Source organism: Capsicum annuum, chromosome 6, assembly GCF_002878395.1.
Source record: "Capsicum annuum cultivar UCD-10X-F1 chromosome 6, UCD10Xv1.1, whole genome shotgun sequence".
NCBI classification, from domain to species: Eukaryota; Viridiplantae; Streptophyta; class Magnoliopsida; order Solanales; family Solanaceae; genus Capsicum; species Capsicum annuum.
Window position 1 is genome coordinate 2,661,838 of NC_061116.1, and position 25,289 is coordinate 2,687,126.

Here is a 25,289-nt window from a genome sequence, read left to right on the forward strand (position 1 = left end):
TCCGAGCAACATAGCTTTCAGTTATATATGGTTGATCTCGGATATAAGTTGAGTGTTGCAGCTCTATTTAACCAAAAAAAGTTGGAAGCTGCAGCTGATAGAGTTCAGATGAACTTCACATAAAGATGTGTTTTCCGACGTGAGAAAGAACAGAATCGGAGAGAAAACTCAGCTTGACTATTCCCTCGAGCTATTTGGATTTAAATAGCTATGTTTACATTTCCTAAAAAGGAAAGGAAATCAATACAAATTACATGTGTAAATTAAGCTACGTAATGCAGCTTCATAATCACACACAAGTTCCATTTTTTTTTAATCTCTCTAAATTTCAACTTCTTCATTAGTTGCTTGATCCGTATGAGTTCACATGTCGCCACTGCCATAGTCTAATGTTTTTCTTCTGGACTAGATCTAGCAACCAAAAACCAAATCTCCCCAACTAGAACATAGTATCCAGAAGTGAATCGTATGTCAGAGGGTGACCCTGTCGATTCTGTATCTGTATCTGAATATCTAACAATTTTTTCACTTCCTCGGTCTTTCTAAAGCAGTGCTTTCTCTAGAGTAGTTTTTATGCATCAAAGAATGCAAATAGATGCCTTCCAATCTATGTTGCTCGACTCTTCAAAACTGTCAGCGGGTGCGTGTTGGATTCACCGAAAGTAGTGTATTCTTGGAGAATCCGACACGGGTGTGGCGTTGAAAGTGGATCCGCGCAACTTAGATTCCAATGACTGCCGCCTGGAGAATTCAAGAACTGACCTACAACAGTAATCGGGAAGGCAATGACTGGTTGAGTCATAGTGAGATAATTCAACTTTCCGACCAGCCTCCTATATCTTCCAGGATCACTAAGAGGCTCCTTGACCTGGTAGGAGCTTAACATTTGGATCCATTGGTGTATTAATCGGCTTACAATTTGTCATCCATGTATCCTCAAAAATATCAACCACATACTTCATCTGTGAGATGGCGATGGTGATGTTTCAACGTGGTAATTCCCTCGTCGTCATTACTCAAGATGACTACGTCATCAACAATCTAAAACACAGAATGATCAGTTTCATTTGTACCATGCCATATTCCTGAATAACCATGCTAAACTTCCCGACCCATGCTCGAGGTTACAAAGACTGAGATAGGCGGTTATGAAAGAATTTAATGAGTTGATGCCCGCTACTCTAGTGTTGAAAAACAATTGGAGCAACGCCAGAACATGTATTTAGTCATTACACTTGTTGGACTTCCATTTGATCTTTGACTCGGCGTGGGATCAAATTTTGGCTAGATAAAAAAGAAAATATATAAAAGAAAGGTTACAAAGGCTGAAATAGGCGGTTATGAAAGAATTTAATGAGTTTCGAACAAAGGTATCTGCAACAGATGTTGCATAGAGACCTCCCTTTGGTGATGATGCTGATTACATTTTCTAGTTTACATAAGTTTTCATTGATGGACCACATTATAATTCTCTCGCTTGTTTCTCCAGTAACATATTTTAACAGTTTTTTTCTCTTGCTCAGAAACCAGGAGGTATTATAGCACTCCTCGATGAAGCTTGGTAAGCAGATGCATGAACACTATTATTTTAGTAGCTTTTGTTATTCTTCATTCTCATTGTTTAGATGCTCCAAACATCCCTTCTGTTTACCTCTTTTATACTAATTTCATTGGTCTTAGGATATTCAGACTGCTGTTATGTTGTTTTGCAGTATGTTTCCAAGATCAACTCACGAAACATTTGCGCAGAAGCTCTATCAGACTTTCCAAAACCATAAACGATTCAGCAAGCCCAAGTTGGCTCGTTCTGACTTCACTATTTGCCATTATGCTGGTGATGTAAGTCTTTTCATCTACTGTAACAAATTTTGAGCTTAGATCTTCAATTTTATTCTGAACCAGTGGATAATTATTCATGTTCTTTTCTTATAGGTCACATATCAAACAGAATTGTTTCTGGATAAAAACAAAGACTACGTTGTTGCTGAACACCAGGCACTCCTGAGAGCTTCAAAGTGTTCTTTTGCATCTGGTTTGTTTCCAAAATCAGTGGAAGAATCCTCAAACAAGTCGAAGTTCTCTTCTATTGGCTCTAGCTTCAAGGCATGTTGCATCTGTTTTCTAACGTATTTTTCTCTTCTCTTTTCATCTATGCATTACTGAGATCATATTGAATCATCACATGTTCTTTCATTCTTGCAGCAACAACTGCAGTCTTTGCTTGAAACTCTGAATGCAACTGAACCCCATTATATTCGATGTGTGAAGCCAAATAATCTGCTAAAGCCCTCTATCTTCGAGAATCACAATGTTCTGCAACAGCTGTGTTGTGGGGTAAGGAAATGTGTTGAATATTTTCACATTGGTGGCGTATCTATGAATTGAAAGTTTGTGCTTACTGTTTCTTTTTCTGTAGGGAGTGATGGAAGCAATAAGAATAAGCTGTGCTGGATATCCTACTCGGAGACCCTTTTATGAATTTTTGGATCGCTTTGGCATCCTTTCGCCTGAAGTTTTAGACGGAAGGTACCTATTTACCTTGTACTATTTGATCGGATTGTCAACGGATTCTGATTTTTTCTGTATAACTCATGGCAGTACGGATGAGGTCACTGCATGCACACGCCTTTTGGAGAAAGTTGGCCTTCAAGGATATCAGGTAGTAACATCACTTCATTAGAAGTTATAGTTTAAGCGTGAAACAATTCAAACTTTTCCAGTTCATTTCTGTAATTTTGGAGTCTCTTATTAGTTTCAGGCTATAACATCTATGGAAAATGTGGTTTTATCTTTATTAACTGATATTATCTAGCTCGTTCTTCATTCAGTTAAATTATTAATGAATTTCGGGGTTCCATTTTGCATTTGTCGCAAACCTGAATCCTATCTGTCTTTTAGCATTTCCTTGTTTTAGGTATTGTTGCTTAGATTGTTCAGTTGTATTATATGCTCATCTTTCTTGTTTTTTCGTTTCTAGTAAATCACTGTAAACTTCTTTAGTTTTTGAAATTTTCTAGTTTTGAGTCTTTACTGATCACGATAATGTGCATCTCTTTAATAGCTATAATGTTTTTTTCATCTTCTTCCCGGAGTTCTTTCGGTTCTTGTTTTATAATCATATGCAGATGATCCTTGGCTTTAAAATTTACTTTGGCAAAGTTAGTGCCATGTGACCAAGAGGTTAGGGGTTCGAGTAGTGGAAACAACCTCTTGCAGAAATGCAGGGTAAGGCTGTGTACAATAAACCATTGTGGTACAGTACGCTACGGCCCTTCCTCGGACCTCGTGCATAGAATTTAGTGCACTGGGCTGCCCTTTTTTAATGATATAAGTAGGCAAAAAAACATAAAAATCAGAATCCCTTCGGATTTCATTTGTGAGATGTCTTCCATGTGGTGGATGCTTCAGGCAAGCCAACCATTCGTCCATTTTGCCTTTGCAGATTGGTAAAACAAAAGTGTTTCTAAGGGCTGGTCAGATGGCGGAGCTAGACAGTCGCAGGACAGAGGTGTTAGGGAGATCAGCGAGCATCATTCAGAGGAAAGTTCGTTCTCACCTGGCTCGAAGAAACTTTACGTGGTTACGCCAGTTGGCAATAAGGATACAATCGATGTGCAGAGGTATTTCATTTGCTATAAGCTTGGATTTTGCGTTCTTAGATTAAAATCTTTCAATTTTTTCATCTCTCATCGTTACAGGAGAACTTGCTCGGCGTGTATACGAGAGCCTTCGGAAAGAAGCGGCTTGTCTGAAGATCCAGACAGACGTTCGCATGCATCTCGCTAGGAAGGGTTACAAAGAATTGTGTTCTGCTGCCATTTCAATTCAGACAGGAATGCGTGGGATGGCTGCACGTAATGAAGTACGATTCAGGAGGCAGACAAAAGCTGCGATTATCATTCAGGTAAACCTTTAGTAATGGAAGAATTATTCTTTGGAATTTCAAGATAATTTTCTAATTTAGGATCGACAAACTATTTGGAATATTTACCCTTGCTTCTATTGCTCTACCTATTTTATTAACTTTTTGCGTTGGAAACTGTGATTCACACTTCATAATGATCCTCATGCTATATGCACAGAGTCATTCTCGCGCATTCTTGACCCGGTTGAAATACAAGAAACTCAGGAAAGCTGCTATTACCACTCAATGTGCTTGGCGGGCTAGAGTCGCTCGTGGGGAACTACGGAAACTTAAGATGGTAATGTTTCATTCTTCATCTTCACTTTAGAGGTTCTTAGCTGCTACAGCCTCGGTTAGCGTCTGTATTCTGAGTTGATACACAACTTAAATTTCTCGGATATGTATTCGATTACTCTATGATTAAATCCTGTTGAAACTAACTACAGTTACGCTCTCATTGCTCATGCTTACATCAAATTTAGACCTATATGGACTCATTTCTTGCACCCAGTTAAGAGTCTTGGGATACAGAAGTCATAATTCCATGCTGCTAGAGTTGCATTTTGTCGAATTCCCGTATGGCGAAGTCGACGTTGCTTTTTAGATCCACTAATTGTTGTGCGAGACACAGATAATTTTCAATGGTATTTCTCATGTCATCCAGAGTTGATTTATTTCACATCAGTGTCAACTCATGTTACTTTCAATAGTTAATAAGGTACCCTAGTTCATATAAGTCCCCAGTGTTAAACTTATCGGTACTAAGTAGTCATTTGGTAAGTGGATTATATTATCTTGTGATTATGGACTAATTTATATTCCAAGCTAGATGGGATAAGGTGGGATATCGTGAGATAAATTATATCATCTACTGAATGCGGTATAAATTTTATCATAGGCTTAATCCTGGATATCCCACCTTATTCCGCGCACCAAACAACCCCTAAAGGGTAGAAAGTCAAGTTTATGCATTTCATGCTTCGTGCTCAGTTTAAACAAACAATAAACAATTTGATAGTTGGCCGGCTCGCTAAAGTGACTCTTTTCCTATTACTGTACTTTTGTTTGTACATCTATTGCTTGTTTTCAAATAGTTTCATTTATGTTCAGAGTTCCGTTCTAACTTATTTCTGCATAGGCTGCACGCGAAACTGGGGCACTCCAAGCTGCAAAGAATAAATTAGAGAAGCAAGTTGAAGAATTAACTTGGAGACTACAGCTGGAGAAACGCATGAGGGTAAGTAGATAAAAATTCTGTCTCAAGATGCCGCGGTGCCCTATTCGTCAACGATAAAGTATTCAATCATCTAGACGTAATATCCTAGAGGGCCTCGATCTTGAAATAATGCTGTATGATGGACTTGGTGAAAGCTTTTTAAGTCTTTGAGCGTGAATCTAGTACTGTAAATCTTCGTATACCTTCACATTAATCTGTTAAGCTGTGGATGGAAAAAACAAACTTGTTAACTAGAGTTCAGTTTTTTAGCTTTAGCGCTGGAATAGGTACATCGTACAGGAAGAAAAGAGAACCGTAATTTATAGGATGTGCCTGGTTGACTTGAAGTACTTGCTTCTATTAAAGTCTATGTTGGTCGGACTCTTCAAAAATGTCAACGGTTGCGTGTTGGATTCGCCAAAACTAGTGTATTTTTGGAAAATCCGACATGGGTGCGGCATCGAAAGTGGAGTCCGTGCAACTGAGGTTAAAGTGGACTAGGAATATAAGAAAATGGTAACAAGAAAATAATCTGATACCGTTTGTACCACTGTATGCTTTTAAGTATCTGCCGCCCAGTTTAAACATTTTAATTCTGATTTTGTAGGCCGACATGGAAGAAGCAAAAACACAAGAAAATGCGAAACTGCAATCAGCTTTGCAAGAAGTCCAACTTCAGTTCAAGGAAACAAAAGAAATGCTCGTCAAAGAACGCGAAAATGCAAAAATGGCGGCAGAGAAAATTCCTATTATTCAGGAAGTTCCTGTCGTTGATCATGAAATGATGAACAAACTTAGTGTTGAAAATGAGAAATTAAAGGTAGGTTTTGTTGAAACAAAGCGACTTGATTGTACTCACGGGAGCGACTTGCATTCAGCTTTTGATACTCCTTTTTTGTTTTTGTTATTAGGCTTTGGTTAGCTCTCTAGAACAGAAGATTGACGAGACAGAAAAAAGATACGTAGAGGCCAGCAAACTTAGCGAGGAGAGGTTGAGGCAGGTGCTGGATGCGGAATCTACAATTATCGAGTTGAAGACTACTATGCTAAGGTTTAATGAACTTATGTCATAAGTAGCTTAAATGGATAATCTTATGACAATTTTATCTTTATAAAGATTAACTCGTGAGTATAACTCAATGTAATTCTTTTCTACTCGTCATTGCGTTTTCTGGTTATATAGGTTTCAGGAAAGGAATTTTGATTTGGAATCGGAGAACCAGATTCTTCAGCAAGCCTTGTCTAGCCCTGTCAAGCAGGTTTCAGATCATTCACCTAGTCTGGCTTCGAAGGTATATGCCTTTAAAATTGAGTAAAGCATCTGGTACCCCCTGAATTATGATCAAATTTGCTACGACACACTCCAACTCGAACTAAATTTTAGCATATTTTTGTCATCCTTTTTAGCTGGCGTGACACCTTTTGTCAACCTTTTTAGCTGACGTGGCACCTTTAACATGGACCCTATTGTATGTGATAAAGGTGCCACGTCAGCACAAGAGGGTGACAAAAATATGCTGAAATTGAGTTTGGGTTCCGGGGGGGTAATAGGATCCCTGTGAAGTTGGAGTGTGTCGTAGCAACTTTGGCCATAGTTCGGGGGTGTACTGGATGCTTATCTTTTTAAAATTCATTAGTTTCCTTCCATATTTCTTGTTGACAAATACTGTCTATCGCATTGACGCTATTATGTAGGTGCAGATAGTAGAAAACGGCTACCATCTCAAAGAAGAAAATAGAGCCAATGTAAGATACTATTTTCTTGTCATCCTGCAACATCATGTCATGTACACGTGACAAATCGGCGGGTTAGGTCAAAACTTCGGCGAGTCAAAACCGGCCAATTCAACAAGTGAATCATGATCCAACTAACCCAAAAGTTTGGTTGGATCAAATAATGGGCCATGACCCAACCTTTCTTCCGGCTTCTGAAAAAAATATGTGAAATCTAAATATATTTTTCTTAAATTATTAGCTTAAGTCTTTCAAATTTACTTGATTGTTAATCCCAATCTCCAAACTTGATTTCGTATGTTTAGGTGTGTTGCATTTTTACCCGTTGAATACACTATTTTGATTCATTTTGACCCCATAGTTCAATGGCTCATTTGGATGCAATCCGTTGGGTCAAATAAAAAAGAGGATCTTAATCCAACGCCTTTGCACTAAGTCGGGTTGTGTGAATTACTAAAAAATGGGCTGATTTTTCCGCACTAATGTCTGGAAGCTGTCAAATTCAAATTCACGTTCCGTGCTTATGAGCGGATTGACTTTTGCAGGATTCACCAGGTTCAGCATCGGTCAAAAAAGTTGAAACTCCTAATAGCAAATTAAAGAGACCTCCTATTGACCGACAACGTGTATGTACTTCTCTAGCGAACCTTTGGTACCAAATTTCTTATAGTTTTGGCAGAACAACTGTTTTATTTGTTAGAATCGTATGAATATTCTATAGCATATGTAAATATAGTAGGTAGCTTGATTTGCTCCTGTATTTAAACGTAGGACATGTAAACTTAGCTATTTAAACCCCGATAGCTTGAGGGAATAATCAAGCCGAGTTTTCTCGTATTTCTCTTCTAATTCACATTATTAACTGATATCTTGGTGAACCATGCTGCAGGAAGACATCGGTGCACTCATCGACTGTGTGATGAAGGATGTTGGATTCAGTCAAAGCAAACCCGTTGCAGCTTTTACCATCTACAAATGCCTTCTTCATTGGAAATCTTTTGAAGCAGAAAAGACTATCGTGTTTGATCGTTTAGTGCAGATGATTGGTTCTGCCATTGAGGTAACTAGACGGAGAACTGCAATTATTTGAATTTGATATTGGCTATGTTGCTCGGACTCTCCATAATGTTGCCGCACCTGCACAGGATTTTTCAAAAATGTACTAGTTTTGGAGTATTCGACATGCACCTATTGACATTTTTGAAGAGTCCGAGCAACATAGGATATTGGAGGACAACAACGATAGAAAAAATTCAGTAAAATATGTTTACCAAGTTTTATTGAAACTAAGATGGAAAATAGCTAAGCTTCAATAGAATTTCGTTAGCTACTCCTGATTTCACGCAACTACCCGCTGTCCTTAGCAGTTATCAGCACTTGATAAATCAAATAATCAACTTGCTTCCATCTTTGGCTGTCGCATAGCGTTTAATAAAATCATCACTGGGAGAGCATTACTATGGTTTTCATCTATAAGGCTAGCAGCATTATAACTTATTCCGCAGAAAAAAAGGTTTAACAGTGTTATAATCTCATTATCATATTATTGCACCAAAACATTCGGTTTAGTTTTAGTTATTTAAAGCATACTGATAATTTTTTTTTTGACGTATGGATATTTTTCTTGTGTGATGGAAAACCATATGATAATGTGTCAAGAAAAATCATTTGGTGGGTGCTCGAGAAGCAAGAGATTCATACCAACTATATGAAGGTGTTGAAGTATTGAGTTATTTGCTGTTATTTTTCTTTTTCAGTTTAGTAATTTTATTTCTGAAATTCAGTTATCTAAGTTGATGTTGAATAGGATTTATTAGTATCCTACTTGAATGTAGAATAGGATTTTATTAGTTTCCTAGTTAGAAATAGAATAGGAGTCTTTTTGTCTATTTATATTCTTAGATGTGGAAGAATAGACAAGAAGAATATTTTTTATCCTCAAACGTTTTCTTCTTCTCTGTGTTCTGTAGAACAACAGAAGGATATGTACAAAGTAGCATTCGCCACGGTCTAAATAGTGGGTAATATAGAGGAGTATTCCGCAGAAAGTGGATTTACACCCAGGATCTGCCTCGAGTCTCTATTTCTTTATCTTTGTGATGGATAATTCTGATGATAAGGCTCGTTTACTGGCAAAACCAGCGAGAAAGTCAACCAAAAGGTAGAATTATGGAGAATCACCTAGCAAGGGTTTAGTAAGTAGAACTCAAACAAAGTATTATCTCTCTTCAAGTGTAGCATCCCATACGAAGAATGAAGGTGAAGTGAGATTCGACAGAAATATGGTGCCTACGTTAAAATAATTCCGAGTGCAAGTATTTCAGCTCTAATGCTATCATTGTAACCTGCATTATTATTAAAACATGTATAAGGACTGTTGTCTGTGTCATTCTGCTGCTTTACGATGAATACGTGTAATCTTAAAAATGACTCTTAAGGCGATAAGAAGACAGGAAGGCGATGAGTTTCTTAAATTTGGAGGTTCATGTTTCAGTAGACTCGATGCGAACTAGAAACATGATGAGAAGTTTACTGATTGCAGAATCAAGATAGCAATGACCACATGGCATACTGGCTGTCGAACACCTCGACATTGTTATTTTTAATCCAAAAAAGCCTGAAGCCAGACAGTGCAGTTGGTGCAAATCCTACTCGTAAACCACAGCCTGCAACATCCCTATTTGGGAGAATGACAATGGTATCAGAACTTTTCCTCGCGAGTTTGTTCTTGCTTAGCTATAGTAGTTCTGCTCCCATGTATGTACGAACTGATTTTGCTGTTTTTGTTTTCAGGGATTTCGCTCGTCCTCTTCTGACATCAGTCTTGCAGGAGGTGCGGTGCACCAGGTTGAAGCAAAATTCCCAGCTCTGCTTTTCCAACAACAGCTGACAGCATATGTTGAGAAAATTTATGGAATTATTCGCGATAACTTGAAGAAGGAGTTAGGATCACTTCTTTCCTTATGCATCCAGGTACGTTGAATTTCACAAACTGCAATCAACATTCTTCATTAAAAAAAAAGCCTTTCTGAATTTCTGGACGTTCCTTTTTTGCCATATGCTTCTAAAACTTCAGGAGCTTTGAGATGATACTGCACATCAAAGCATCTAGTACCCCCGAACCCCCTAAACTATGACTAAATTTTCTACGACACACTCCAATTTCTTGGGGTCCTGTTACCCCCTGGACTAAATTTTAGCGTATTTTTGTCAACCTTTTTAGCTGACGTAGCACCTTTTGTTAGCCTTTTTAGCTGATGTGGCACCTTTGATGTGGGCCTCATTTTATGTAATAAAGGTGCCACGTCAGCACAAAAGGGTGACAAAAATACGCTAAAATTGAGTTTGGGGGTAATAGGATCCCTGTGAAGTTGGAGTGTGTCGTACCAACTTTGGCCATAGTTCAGAGGGGTACTGGATGCTTATCTCAATTTTTTACATGATCGTAAGTATTTTCCTAGGCCGCACTGTGTTAATTTAACTATTATTACATGATATCAAATATATACACTCATCGAAGGAAGAAATAGTTCTTCAATTTTGTGATATAGTTTATGAGCAGAATAACATGAGTAAGCCTTAATCCCCACTAGTTGGTAACTTATATGGATATTTGTTTCCCGTGTAAAGCATCTAGTACCCTCCTGAACTATGACCAAATTTGCTACGACACACTCCAACTTCATGGGGCCCTATTACCCCCCATGAACTAAATTTTAGCGTATTTTTGTCAACCTTTTTGGTTGACGTGACACCTTTTGTCAATCTTTTTAGCTGACGTGGGTCCTATTTTATGTAAATAAAGGTGTTACGTCCGCACAAAAGGATGACAAAAATACGATAAATTTAGTTTGGGGGGAGGTAATAGGACCCCGGTGAAGTTGGAGTGTGTCATAGCAACTTTGGCCGTAGTTCCGGGGGTGGGGGTGTTCTTTGTTTCCATTTTGTCCTATTTTCACCAGATCCACATACATTTCGATAGGAAAAAGCATCACATAGTAGTGTAAAATTTGAATAATTTTTGAAAACTGTGGCGGTTATATTAAGATGTGATGGTGACAAACATTTGTTGACATCGCAACATGAAAACAAAAGAATGGTTTAAAAATTTGGGTGGAGTTCAAGATTTCCCTCTAATACAAGTTCCTTCTACTGTTCGATGGGATAATTTTGACGGGCACATTTTTCTATGGCTTTTTGAATATTTTGTAATTCTTCACCTCTTCCTTTTTTCGCCCGTTTTTAATTGTTTCTTATGATATGTTTAAGTTTATCGCTGTATTTTTTGTATTTTGGAGCAAGGTGAACATTATTTTGTCTATTAAAGCCTTCAGTTTTCCGCATAATGTATTATATGTTAAAAATCAGGCACCAAGGACCTCCAAAGGAAGTGTGCTAAAGTCTGGTCGATCTTTCGGCAAAAATTATTCAATAGATCACTGGCGAGGGATAATTGAATGCCTCGATTCTCTTCTCTGTACATTGAAAGAAAATTTCGTAAGGCCTCACAGACCTTTACCTGTTTCGCTATTTTTTAGTCGTAAGGAAAGCTAATATTTTCTGCCTTTTATATGCAGATGCCTCCAATTCTTGTTCAGAAGATATTTAGTCAAGCCTTTTCATACATTAATGTACAGCTCTTTAACAGGTGACCGGGTTTTCTTAAATAAGTTGTCTTTAGTTATTGAGTAAAGCATGTAGTACCCCCTTGATACAAGAAAACCAAGGAACACACGGAATTGGCTCAAAACAGTCCAAACACACTCCAAAAAAACAGTCCACTAATTTAAAGAATCGAGGACCCTTTTGAAGACCACTCTCGGATTCAAGAATAAAATACAAGAAGGACAATATAACTAGATGTTTGACACCTTTTGCAGCCAACAACAAACTAAGTTAACAACACAAGATGAAACAACAATGAGAAGAAGAAGAAGAACAACAAAACGGCTTCACAATACAAGATACAAAACGGATACAAGATTACAAAAGAAAAAGGATAGATAGATAGACCACATGAAGGTATAATGTTAAAAACCCAAGAATGGTAACTCTTGGACCCTTAACACTACACACAGCAATAAACCTATCTCTTACGAAGACACAAGATCAGAATCCACCTCCCAAGCATCAATGTTTCCAAGCAAATGCAAACACAAGTGATTCTACATTTGTCTAAGCCCTAATTTTGGTTTTGGGTGCCTCAAGGAAAGAGGACTTGTGTTTCTTTGTCTTGTAAGACTTACAACTTCATTCATAAACTAAGTAAATAAAACCCTACATTGTTCTTTATATAGCTATTACAAGATATAAGTTAAAATGACCAAAAGGGCCTTCAAAGAGTGGGCTGCCCATCAAGTGTAAATTATGGGCTGATTTTGGTGTGTTTTGGGCCTCTTCTACACTTCAATTGCACACACCAAGTCTCGGGAGCAACGCGCACCATATTCGTGATTATTCTTGTATCACCCTGAACTATTGCCAAATTTGCTACGGCGCACTCTAATTTCACAGGGGTCCTATTACCACGTGAACTCAATTTTAGCGTATTTTTGTCATCCTTTTTAGCTGATGTGGCACCGTTGACGTGGATCCATTTTTATGTAAAAAAGGTGCCACGTCAGCACAAAAGGGTTGACAAAAACACTAAAATTGAGCTTAGAGAAGTAATAGACCCCTGTGAAGTTAGCGTGTGTCGTAGCAACTTTGGCCATAGTTCGAGGGGGTATTGGATGCTTATCTCTTAGTTATTTGTCAATTTAAGCTCGCTAATCTCATCGAATTATGCCATCGTAGTTTTCTTCTTCGCCGGGAGTGTTGTACGTTCAGTAATGCAGAATATGTTAAATCTGGCTTAGCTGAGCTAGAGCTGTGGTGCTGCCAAGCAAAGGAAGAGGTAATTTATCGTTCACCGTTGTTGTCTAAATGATTTTTTTTGGATCTAATTCGTTTTTTGTTTCATGTATACCTGGCTTGCAGTACGCTGGCTCGTCCTGGGATGAACTCAAACATATACGACAAGTTGTTGGATTCTTGGTATGTTAATATCTTTCAATTTTTCTTTTTAACATCTATCAATGATTAGAAGTAGCTACATAATTAGCTCCCGATACATCCAACGAAGATACATTTTTTTCTTTGTAAAGATACATAATTAGCTCCCGATACATTTTTTCCGATTTTGGGTCCGTCGAGATACATAATTAGCGTCAATACATCCAACGAAGATACATAATTAGTTGGGATTTTTGTAATTACTTTATAAGGGATGGCCTTGGCTCAGCGGTAAGCTTGCTTACCGTGGTGTGCCAGGGTCGGGGGTTCGAAACGCCCCTCCAGCGAAGTTGGGGTGAGGGCGCGTAGGTCAGGCCCGGAGTGGTCCCCCCCCTCCCCGACACCTACGGAGTAGGTATGAACCGGGTCGTCCCTTTACTTTATAAGGGTGGGGAATTTGTGTAAATATGGTAAGTTGAGGTGTATGTTTATGTTATTTTACCACATTTAAAAAACCAGATTTTAAATCTCAATACACCAGATTTTAAGAACCTTCACTTATTCTTTTAACTATAATACGACATTATTACTTGGACACTGGATTCCCAGCGTGTGGCCTCGCTATTATTTGATTCTGGTAGTCTAAACTGTTCTGGTTCCGTCAATCCATCAGTGACATCAGTATTTGCTTCATCCCTTTTTATAATTGTGAAGTTCTTTATTTAATCTCAGATGGAAGTGTTTGAGTGAGTAAATATGGTTTATTTTGTAAAGTTCTGTCACATTGTGTTTGGAAATGAATTGGTAGGAAGTGGTAAGTTGCTCGGTCTCTCCAAGAATGTTGTTGCACCCGTGTCGGATCCTCCCAAAATGCACTACTTTTGAAGGATCCGACATGCACCCAATGACATTTTCGAAGAGTCCGGGCAACATAGTGGAACAGCTGAAGTTTTCTTGAGTGTTTTTTGGTTACGTAGTAATTTCTTGTGCGTTAACGTAAGCATTATGGCTATTATGACTTGGCTGTTGCATGATAATTGTTGCTTTTCCTTTTTTACTTTCTAGAACTTTCTTATGCCGATAATTTTGCGTATGCAGCGCTATCCGCCATTGATATGGAATTTTCTGTTTATTGTTGCTCTTTTGCAGGTTATACATCAGAAGTACAGAATATCCTACGACGATATCACTAATGATTTATGTCCTGTAAGTACCTTTTCTCTACCGACATTACCTTTTCTTCGAGTCCAACGTTATGAATTGCATTTGTAGAAGACTTACAAGATCTTTGCCATTTTGTCAAACTCTCTTCTCTGTCAGTACAATAACCTCCTATCTCAATAAAGTATATGATTGGTTCGAAGAACGTTTCGAGATTCAAGCAATTGTGGATGATATAACTAGTAAATACGTTCCCCCCACGTCAATATATTTTATTGTTTAGGGGGAATTACGGTTTACTTGTTTTTTAGTACAAGTAGCTACTGGGTTTGCTATGACTTTTTACTACCATCCGACGGTTACTGAGGCTTTTGCTTCTGTTCAATACATAATGACTGAAGCCAACTTTGGTTGGTTAATCCGATCAGTTCATCGATGGTCGGCAAGTATAATGGTCCTAATGATGATCCTGCATGTATTTCGTGTGTATCTCACCGACGGATTTACAACTTGGTTTATCAATTTTATATTTTATGGTTCCCATTCATGGGCGGACTGACGTGCAATTTTCGGGTGCTCGAGCACCCACTAAACTCGACATAGAAGAGGTATAATTATATAAGAAACAGTGAAAAAATGGTAAAATATATACAAAAGCACCCAGAGAACAAAAGCATGGTTGGGTGCTCTGGCTTTAGACATAACTTTCATGTCTCCCATCCTGGGATCGAATCCCTGTAGCTGCATTGTTTAGTAAATTTTTTTTTTTGAGAACCCACAACCTAAAAAAGCTGGGTCCGCCACTGTTCCCATTTCGTCGAGTGTAAACCATATCGCGTTTCTTTAAAATGTGAAATTCTGGTTATTACAGGTACTCAGTGACCAGCAACTTTACAGAATTTGTACTCTTTACTGGGATGACAAATACAATACACGAAGTGTCTCGCCAGATGTAAGTTATGCATGGCCGATGGTATTTTTCCGATTGAAGTCCTACCAGTGCATGTTCATATCGATCATAGTTGAATGTTGACGGAGTTCCCCTTCGTCCTGACAGGTCATATCTAGCATGAGGGTACTTATGACAGAAGACTCGAATAACGCCGAGAGCAACTCGTTTTTGTTGGATGATAACTCAAGGTGAGAAAACATGTCGCCTTGGATGCTTCTATCATGATTTTGCCTTATAATGCGTCGTTAGAAATATAACCCGGAAGCTTTCTTTATGTACGATGTGGGTATATATGCTATGTTTGATCTCCAAATAAAGAGTAAAGCATTTAGTACCTTCTGAACTATGACCAAATTTGCTACGACACACTCTAACTTCACGGGTGTCCTATTACTCTCCAAACTAAATTTTAGCATATTTTGTCATCTTTTTAGCTGACGTGGCACCTTTGAGGTGGACCCTATTTTATGTAATAAAGGTGTCACGTCAGCATAAAAGGGTGACAGAAATATGCTAAAATTGAGTTCGGGTGAAGTTGGAATGTGTCGTAGCAACTTTGGCCATAGTTCGGAGAGGTACTGGATGTTTATCTCCCGAATAAACCTTTAAAAAGTATAAATGAAACTTAAAGTAACTTATCATATTCCTTCGTTCTTTTGCTATTGTGCTCGGACTATTCAAAAATGTCTATTGCCGCGTCCATGTTGGATACTCCAAGATAGCACTACTTTTAGACTAACAAGTCCCATCTTTTCAACTGCAGCATCCCATTCTCAATCGACGAGGTTTCAAATACGCTTCAAGTCAAGGACTTCGCAGATGTTAAACCTGCAACCGAACTTCTAGAGAATCCGGCCTTCCAATTTTTGCATCAGTAAGGCTTAGGAACACCAAGATTCTCTCGTGTTTGCGCGAAAATTTATCGTACCATCCTCGATTTCTTGTAAATTCATCTTTTTCGTGTTCGATTTCTTTATTTTCCAATATAGCTTGATGTAATATAATTTTTTTGTTTATAGTTGTATTAATTCATAGCAAAAGGTGCAGTATATGGGCAGTTGAGCTTTGTATATCTTTTGGTGGGGTAAAGAGGAACGTCAATTTTATATTGAATGGTGTAAATGTTTTGTATCTTTTATCCAATTTACCTTGTAACGAAAGAACAGTTGGCACGAAGTTTAAGAAAATGAAGAAAGATTTTCTGCTATTAAATCTTGTGGTCTTAAATTGTTTTAAGTCGCATTGTTTTGAAGACTTTCTGCTTTTGTTTGTTTTTACTTATTTGCACCATCACCGTCTTCAAATAAAGTATTTTTTACGGTAGCACCATGAATGACGCCTAGCAAAGCAGCGCCCACCAAAACTAGGTGCAAAGAACCAACCTAGGGGATAAATCAGAAATACAGAAACAAAAACAAAAATTGGACCAGAGAATGCGATTGCGTCAAAAATTGGACCAGAGAATGCGATTGCGTTATAAGGTCTCAATTGAACAGATCGAGCAAGCTCGAATTGACGTAACATGAAACCTAAGTGGTATGGACTGCGTACACTTTATCCTCTCCAGACCCCACACATAGTGAGTAAATCAGAAATACAGAAACAAAAACAGCAATTGGACCAGAGAATACTATTGCATTATAAGGTTTCAATTGAACAGATCGAGCAAGCTCAAATTGACGTAACATGAAACCTGAGTGGTATGGATTGCGTACACTTTATCCTCTCCAGACCTCACTTTGTGGGAATATACTGTGTATATTGTTGTTGTTAAATTAAATATATGTCAAATGTATTCAAATGTCCTTTAATCTTATGGTTTTAAACATGTCACGTGGAATGTTGGAATCAAAGAGTTGCTAAAAAGGAAAAGGGTCATTTTTTTTGAAATGGATTAAAAGGAAAATTGGTGTTTGACACGGAGGGAGTATTTTTTTTTTTTTTTCATGCAATGTTACAAGCTTTTGAAAACAGAATTTGTTACGATACAGTACCATATCGTCAAATCAAACAATAGAACTGTTATTAAACAACAGTGAATAATATAGTCCGTCTAAATTGTACAATATCATATCATACAGTACCGTACGTTATGAAATCATGACAAACCACCATCCAAACAAAGTGTAACTCGAGGCAATTGTAATCAACTGTGGAGCTAATGTTGCTCGTAAATGCACACGTAAACATTAACATACATCTTAACTTCATCATATTTACAGAAATCTCTATCCTTACAGAGTAATTATAGAAATTTCAACTAATTATGTATCTTCGTTGGATGTATTGCGAGCGAATTATGTATCTCGATAGACTCAAATCCGTAAAAATGTGTCGGGAGCTAATTATGTATTTTTACAAAGGAAAAATGTATCTTCGTTGGATGTATTATGTAATTCGACAGATCCAAAATCAGAAAAAACGTATCGAGAGCTAATTATGTATCTCGACAGATCCAAAATCGGGATTTTTAGTATTTATACACAATATCGAGATTTTCTGTAATCAAGCTCCAAACTGTCGGAATCTATGGTGGTTGTCCTTGAAAGATGAAATGGTGATGTGTTTGATAACAAGTACAGATTTAAAGTGACTATTGACAAAGTTCCCCTTTACTGTTTAGCAGGTATGTCTTTTCTCGAAAAATTACATTGTATATATAGGCTAAAATGACTAATAGAAAGCTAACAACTATATAGCTATGTTGCTTGGACTCGTCAAAAATGTCAAACGGATGCGTGTCGAATTCGCTAGAACTAATTTATCTTTGAGGCGCTCCGCGCAACTTAGCTATATATGAATGGAAGTTAAAAGGGTAGCCTTGTGCACTAAAGTTTTTGCTATGCGTGTGGTTTGACGAAGGGCTGGACCACAAGAGTATATAGGAGTAGAAGTTCAAATCACATATTCATTTTGCTAGTAATTCTCTCATACTGCCCCTTGATCACCACAGGTTCCTGAATGATGTGTATCGTAAGTAGTATCCAAACCAGCTTTCTCAATAGAGTTGGGCACTAAAGCTCCCGCTATGCGCAGGGTCCGAGGAAGGGCCCCACTACAAGGGTGTATTGTACGTAACCTTACCTTGCATTTCTGCCAGATGCTGTTTACCGGAGCATACAAGAGGCCTGTTTATGTACGCAAGTTGTATCGATCAGCAATAACAATTTGAGACATCTCATCGTGATCAACACTATAGTTGTTCACATAATAGATCATCGATGCAGTTCACTTCCTCGTTCCATTTCATAGGAGGTCTATAGATGCATTGTCAAGATAGCAGTTGCTGAATAAGAGACACAGGAAGAGTAAGTGATCCACTGTTACCTCTTCAGAACAACTCAAATGACATTGGTTCCTGTCAGTTACGTCTCTAGCATTGAGCTTCTTATCGATAGCCAAGTATAGAGCGTAAATCCCTTTAGGGGCTCCTAAGTTGTTGCCGAAGTCTACATCTTCTTGATGCAAAAGGATGGAGAGTTCAGCAGTATTGTAGTGTCGAAACTAGCTTTCTCAGTTTCATAGTAGGCCGATAGATGCCTTGCCGGGATAGCAGTTTCTCTTATACTGCATCTGCATATTCCTCTTCGGAACAACATGAAGGGCACTAGTTCCTATCAATTAGTTCCCAACTTCCGAGTAACGTTTGGGAAGTCTCCTCTCGAAACAAGATACATCTTCTTCGTGGAAAAGGATGGAGGGTTCATTTCACTAGTATTGTAGTATCCGAACCAGCTTTTTCAACTAGAATAGAAAAAGATCGCGAGGGTGAGCAGATTGATAGAGCTTTATTGGAGAACGTGGTTGATATATTTGTTGGCGTTGGAAGTAGGGGAAAGGAGTGTTATGTGAATGACTTCGAAGATGACATGCTTAGAGATACTGCAGCTTATTATTCTCGTAAAGCTTCAAGTTGGATCGCGATGTTGAAGGTACAACTCATTTTTATAATTTTCTCCATAAATCGTTGGTCGTTGCTTTAAGTCGCTGGAGTAAATTGCGATACCCATGCTTCGCTAACACGGGCGGAAGAGTGTTTGAAGCAAGAGAAGGATAGAGCGTCTCATTATCTCCATGGTTAGTAGCTAGACAAAACTTCTGGAGGTCAGTGTTGAAATTTGCGAATTGCTGCTTGTCTTTGTGATATTAATCCACCGCAGCCAAATCGCTCATGCGACACCGGCGTCGATGAGGAATGCGAAGGAGAGCCTTGGAGTAACTGGTAAAGTTGTTGCCATGTGGCATGCGAAGGGAAGCCTTGGAGTAACTGATAAAGTTGCTACCATGTGGCAAGGAGGTCACTGGTTCAACCTTGGAAACAACCTAGCTCTACACCCTTATGGTGGGGCCCTTCTCCGAACTTTGCACCGGGCTGCCCATGTTGTTCATGCTGAAAATTCAGACCATCTTCATGCTGAGAATCTTCCTTTAGTTGGATTTGTTTTCAATACTGAGACCAAATTTCTGCTGCAGAAAGTGATAAACAAACTATTTTAATGGTTGGCCATGTTAGCGTTACATATATTTAATGGTTTTACACTTGCGAACGATGTTCATCTGAATTATGCAAGCGTCTGTCTCTCTATATCAGCATTTCACTATGACGACCAAATGTTTTCTGTAGCCGATTTCGCCTGTTATTTTAGGTTATTTCTTCTCTATAATAATATTTTGCTTAGAGCCGTCAATATGGGCTAGGCCCATTGGGCTGACCCGACCTGACCCGATCCGGCCTGTAATTTGTTAGAATTGGACTTCCGTTTTGCAGCCCGTTTAAGAACAGGGCTTTTTAGCCCGGCCCGTGGGGCTTGAGCAATGTGGGTTGGGCTAGCCCGTAGGTCGGCCCGTAAGTCAAATACATGCAACTATTTAGATTGCTTATAAGTATTTTTATTTGGTTCGAAGAAGATCATGTCAAAAATTATTTAATTTCGCTATTAGAAGTATTTTTTAGGGGGTGTTAGAGACTTGATTAGCAAGTATTAGCACTCTGTAATATTGTCTGATAATATTTATTAACATTCTAAAATTAAATTTTTTAAAAAGTGGGCTAGCCCGTGAGGCCCGCAGCCCACAGAGCAATGGTGTTGTGGGCTTGGTGTTTTTTGACCCATCATTTTGATGGGTCAGCTCGGCCTAACCCGTCAAACTCAAAGCCCGTGTAGGCTGGGCTGGGCTGACCCGTATTGACAGCTCTAATTTTTCACTATAGCAGCCAAAAGATATCATTTGACTGTAATTGGTTTAGAACTTTTTAGACGCATAACACAGGCGAATGTCTAGCCAGATTGAGGTTTACTTGGCCTAAGTTTTACATTTCTGTTAAAATTCTGATAATCTTGCTGTTGTCTAAACCTACAATAACAACATGCTCGGTGTATTCCCACAAAGTGGGGTCTGGGGAGGGTAAAGCGTACCCAGTCCATACCAGTACCTCAGACTTCACCAGCATGTTTTCTGCTGATATAATTCAGAAACAAAAGCCAAACCTTAGGGAATTCGTTATCGAATCGACTAATATAATTCAGAAAAAAGCCAAACCTTGTCAGTGAGCGCTCATCGTCAAGAATTCAGGTAAGTTCATAGTAGCTCCATCATCTATAAAAACGTCTTTTTGCTCAACAAAAAGCAGTTAAGTGACTTTTGAAGTAAAAATCAAAGTTGAGTGACTTTGGATAAAAATTTATAGTTGAGTGACCATTTGAGTTATTAACTCAGCACATCCTCTGGATAATTGCTGGACCAGATTCATCATACTCGGCCTTCGCGATCAACATCTGCAAACCAATTAGTTGAAGTTGGCAGAGGGACATAGTTAATTGAATTACTGATTAGTGAAATAGGGGAAAGAAACTACTAACTTTTAGGAAAGTATCGAGGGAAGCGAAAATTGATCCTCCTATCCAGGTGCTGTACTTCCTCTCAGGTGGTGCGATAACCTTGATCTTCGTTCTACTTGGAGCAAGAGCGGTGATTTCCTTGCTCATACGTTTAGCTATGCCGGGAAACATAGTTGAGCCACCACTAAGTACAATGTTTGCAAATAACTCTTTCCTGATATCAGCATCTCATAATTGAGTTGTAGGCTTTTTCGTGAATTCCGGTCTCTTCCATTCCAAGTAATGATGGTTGGAAGAGGACTTCAGGGCAGCGGAATCTCTTGGTACCAATATTGATGACTTGTCCATCCGGTAGCTCAAAGCCCTTCTCAACTGATTTCGAGCAAGTTTTTGCCTTGTCAATCTCATGCTCGAAATCCAGTGCAATATAAGCTATTGTCTCCTTCATATTGCAAATCATATCTCTGTCGCACCAGTTAAGTACACAATTGAGATCTCTTATTAAATGACCTGTAAGATCACGACCACCAAGAACTAACTGTGAGATGGCATGGGGAAGTACATGTCCTTCATAGACGGGGACAGCGTGGGTCACATCATCACCGGAATCAACCACAATACCTTGTTGAACAAACAACATCAAATCGATATTAGTGTTACTGAATACTAAATCAGTAGATAATCAATCAGCTTATGCTTCTTACCAGTTGTACGACCATTAGCAAAAACGGAAAGAACAGCCTTGTTTGCAGCATACATGGCTGGAATATTGAACGTCTCAAATATGATTTGAGTCATTTTCTCTCGATTAGCGTTGGAGTTAAATGGTGCCTCAGTCAGAAGAACAGGATGCTCCTCGGGAGCGACACAAAGTTCACTGTAAAATGCGTGATGCCACAGTTTCTCCATATCATCCCAGTTTGTTACTAACCCATGCTTAACGGGATATTTCAGAGTCAAAATACCTCTTTTACACTGAGCTTCATAACCAACATAGGCATCTCTTAGTCTCATTCCAACCATGACACCAGTATGTCGAGGACGACCAACTATACTTTGGAAAATACCTCTTGGAGAATCATCCCCAGCAAACCCAACCTAAAGAAACCAAAGGACACAATTAACACCAAAAATGTAAAAAGGGAAGCCCGGTGCACTAAAGCTACCGCTATGCGCGGTGTCCAGGGAAGGGCCCCACCACAAGGGAGTATTGTATGCAGCCTTACCTTGCATTTCTGCTACCTTGCATTTCTGCCAGAGGCTGTTTCTAAGGATTGAACCCGTGACCTCCTGGCCACATGGCAGCAACTTTACCGGTTACTCCAACAACTTTACCGGTAACACTAAAAATGTAGCTGAAATCAAAACGAGTTACTAATATCTAGCTAACCTTGGTCATTCCAGTTTCGTTGTCAACAAGAAGTGTGAATTTTCATCTCATGATCAGCCATCTTGTAAGGACTTCAAATGATTATTTTGGAAGTATAGTTTAGATATAAATCAGTGAACTTTTCACCATGATACAAGTTAGCTGCAAAAATACTACTACAAAACCAACGAAACCACACGTTCATAAATGCAACAACAATAACATACCCAGTAAATTCCCATCTAGTGGGGTCTGGGGAGGGTAAAGTGTACACTATCCATACCACTTACCTCCGAAAAAGTAGAGAGGTTGTTTCCGATAGACCCCCGGCTCAAGACACAGAGAGAGTAAATAAGATCGTTCTAAATCATGAAATAAGATGAAATAACCAAAAAAGGCACTCACAGAGTATTACGATACACTAACACACTGCAAGCCCTTGCCTTCCCCAACCCACCTAACATGCACTACCCTGCTAACCTAATTCGAGTTCTCCAGACTTCCTATACAGGGTCATGTCCTCAATAAGTTGTAACTGTTCCATGTCCTGTTTAATCACCTCCCTCCAGTATTTCTTCGGCATACCTCTACCCCGCCTGAACCAATCCAAAGCTAACCTCTCGCACCTCCGATCCGGGACATCCGTGCCCCTCCTCATCACATGCCTAAACCATCTCAACCTCACTTTCTGCATCTTGTCCTCCACCGACGCCACTCCCACCTTCTCCCGAATAGTCTCATTCTTAACTCTGTCACCCTTAGTAAGTCCACACATCCACCGTAATATCCTCATTTTCGCCACCTTTAACTTTTGGATGCTAGAGTTCTTGACTAGCCAATACTCTACTCCATACAACATGGTCGGACAGACCTCCACTTTATAGAATTTGCCTTTAAACTTGAGAGGCACCTTCTTATCACACAAAACTCCTGAAACTAGCCTCCATTTCATCCGCCCCGCCCCAATACAGTGCGTGACATCCTCATCAATCTCTCCAATACCCTGAATCATAGACCCAAGATACTTAAAGTCCGAACACGTTCATATATAATGGTAGCATAATGAGAATAACTAAACTTAAGAAAGCAACAAGTACATGGAGAAAAGTGATAATATATTACATAAGTATTACATATATTACATATGTAAACAGATTGGCTAAAGCAAATGAAAGATAAATCAAGAACTGGCTTTATAGAACCAGAGAGAAAAATTTATCTTGTAAATCCTTTTAGCTCGATGACTTTCCCCTTGATAATAAATGGACCTGGGAGTCGGTAGTGGAGCCAGGATTTTCATTGAGGTGGTTCAGAAATAAAATGAACTAATCGAAGGATATTCAACATCTACTATATATGCATAAAAAATATTTTTAACCATGTAAAAATAGTATAAAAATAGAATAATTTTCCGTCGAAAGGAGTTCGGATGAACCCCTGGAGCAAAGGTAGCTCGGCCACTGCTGGGAGTTGCGTCTAACTCAATTCAAAAGGTGAGTATTGCTCAAGCCCATACAAGGAGCCTTTGATAGTCCCTTTTATAATTCACTTTTGTCATACGGAACTAGAAATTCTAACACAGGGATTCAAAAGTTAACTACTCGAATATTTTGGATCATGAAATCACAAATTGACTACTACTACAACAACAACAAACCCAGTATAATCCCACATAATGGGGTCTGGGGAGGGTAAAATATTATGCAGTCCATACCATTAACTCTGAAGAAGTACAGAAGTTGTTTCCAATAGAACCCCGGCTCAGGACAAAATGACAGTAAACAAAGTCATCATAAAACATGAAACATGATGAAGTAACAAAGATACCACACCCACAAAGAAATACTATACACTAACAAACCAACCCTCCTAAATTGAAGCTCCAATCTATGTACGACGCCCTGAGACTACTAGTAAAGCTACATCAAAGCACTCCTAACTATTGACTACGACTCATCCACATGTACTAGCCCTCTATCCTAATATGCGTCTCCATACCTTCCTATCTAGGGTCATGTCCTCAGTAAGTTGTCTGCTCTATGTCACGTCCAATCACCTTTCTTCAATATTTGTTCGGCCTACCCCTACCCCGCCTGAAACCATCCAAGGCCAAACTCTCACACCTACGAACTGGGGCATAAATGCCCCTCCTCATCACATGCCCAAACCATCTCAACCTCACTTCCTGCATCTTGTCCTCCATTGACGCTGCTTCGACCTTTTCCTGAATAGTCTCATTCCGAACCCTGTCACCCCTAGTAAGTCCCACACATCCAACGCAACATCCTCATTTCCGCCACCTTCAACTTTTGGATGTGAGAGTTCTAAACTGGCCAACACTCTGCTCCATACAACACGGCCGAACGAACTGCTACTCTATAGAATTTGCTATTAAACTTGAGAGGCACCTGCTTATCACACAAAACTCCTGAGACTAGCCTCTATTTCATCCACCCCACCCCAATATAGTGCATGACATACTCATCAATCTCTCTATTTCCTTGAATCACAGAATCAATATACTTAAAATTATCCCTCTTACGTCTACGTATTATATAGCAACAAATTCAATAATAACAAATACAAAACACATAAATTGATGCTTACCTTTACCGGAATTAAGGATCCCAAGGATACTGAGAGCGTTACGGTAGATGCAACTATAACTAATACTTAGAATTTTCCTTTTGGGCCTTTTTCTTTTACAAAAGTCTCCATATTTTTAAATATAAATAACATAAATATCAATCCTTGAAAGTAATTATACTCTCTCACTTTTCTAATTAATTTACTCTCTCTCCCTATTAATATACATAACATAACCGACATATATATAATATTCTGTGTATATGTTAAAATTTTTGTAATATGTTTAGGGAGTTAGAATTTTTTGTAATATTGGAAACATAAGTTGTATATTTGTGTAACTTTTAATATTTTTAACTAGAGAATTAATCCGCGTTTCGCGTGATTATTAAAATCTTATTAATTTAACTTTAAAAGAGGTCATTCATGTTCTCTTCATGAATATATAATTTTACAAAATAAAATATCTTTTTAATAATATTTTGAAACTTTCGCTTATAAAAAATATTATCAACTTTCTTTTATTTTGAAAA

At 38.6% G+C, this 25,289-nt stretch overlaps 1 protein-coding gene and 1 pseudogene across 5 annotated transcripts in view; one reads left to right on the top strand and one right to left on the bottom strand.

Moving 5' to 3' along the window:
* The window catches only part of LOC107873632 (myosin-6), a 28,661-nt gene extending 12,488 nt beyond the window's left edge, over positions 1-16,173 (top strand). For 2 of the 5 annotated variants that reach the window (XM_047413437.1, XM_016720553.2), the window contains 26 exons: positions 1,524-1,561; positions 1,713-1,839; positions 1,933-2,103; positions 2,203-2,334; positions 2,417-2,526; positions 2,599-2,659; positions 3,443-3,620; positions 3,699-3,904; positions 4,083-4,202; positions 5,043-5,141; positions 5,728-5,940; positions 6,032-6,171; positions 6,304-6,412; positions 6,822-6,866; positions 7,400-7,480; positions 7,744-7,914; positions 9,397-9,552; positions 9,648-9,827; positions 11,223-11,351; positions 11,432-11,502; positions 12,651-12,750; positions 12,834-12,890; positions 13,998-14,054; positions 14,881-14,961; positions 15,067-15,149; positions 15,725-16,173. In XM_047413437.1, coding sequence (XP_047269393.1) covers positions 1,524-1,561; positions 1,713-1,839; positions 1,933-2,103; positions 2,203-2,334; positions 2,417-2,526; positions 2,599-2,659; positions 3,443-3,620; positions 3,699-3,904; positions 4,083-4,202; positions 5,043-5,141; positions 5,728-5,940; positions 6,032-6,171; positions 6,304-6,412; positions 6,822-6,866; positions 7,400-7,480; positions 7,744-7,914; positions 9,397-9,552; positions 9,648-9,827; positions 11,223-11,351; positions 11,432-11,502; positions 12,651-12,750; positions 12,834-12,890; positions 13,998-14,054; positions 14,881-14,961; positions 15,067-15,149; positions 15,725-15,839 — 3,030 coding nt within the window. In that variant the 3' untranslated portion in view covers positions 15,840-16,173. Of the gene's footprint in view, positions 1-1,523; positions 1,562-1,712; positions 1,840-1,932; positions 2,104-2,202; positions 2,335-2,416; positions 2,660-3,442; positions 3,621-3,698; positions 3,905-4,082; positions 4,203-5,042; positions 5,142-5,727; positions 5,941-6,031; positions 6,172-6,303; positions 6,413-6,815; positions 6,867-7,399; positions 7,481-7,743; positions 7,915-9,396; positions 9,553-9,647; positions 9,828-11,222; positions 11,352-11,431; positions 11,503-12,650; positions 12,751-12,833; positions 12,891-13,997; positions 14,055-14,880; positions 14,962-15,066; positions 15,150-15,724 lie in introns of all 5 variants that reach the window. The other 3 variants (XM_047413436.1, XM_016720552.2, XM_047413438.1) reach the window with 2 other exon arrangements.
* Positions 16,174-17,557: 1,384 nt separating this feature from the next.
* On the bottom strand, positions 17,558-24,887 carry LOC107873631 (annotated as a pseudogene).
* Between the last annotated feature and the right edge of the window lie 402 nt (positions 24,888-25,289).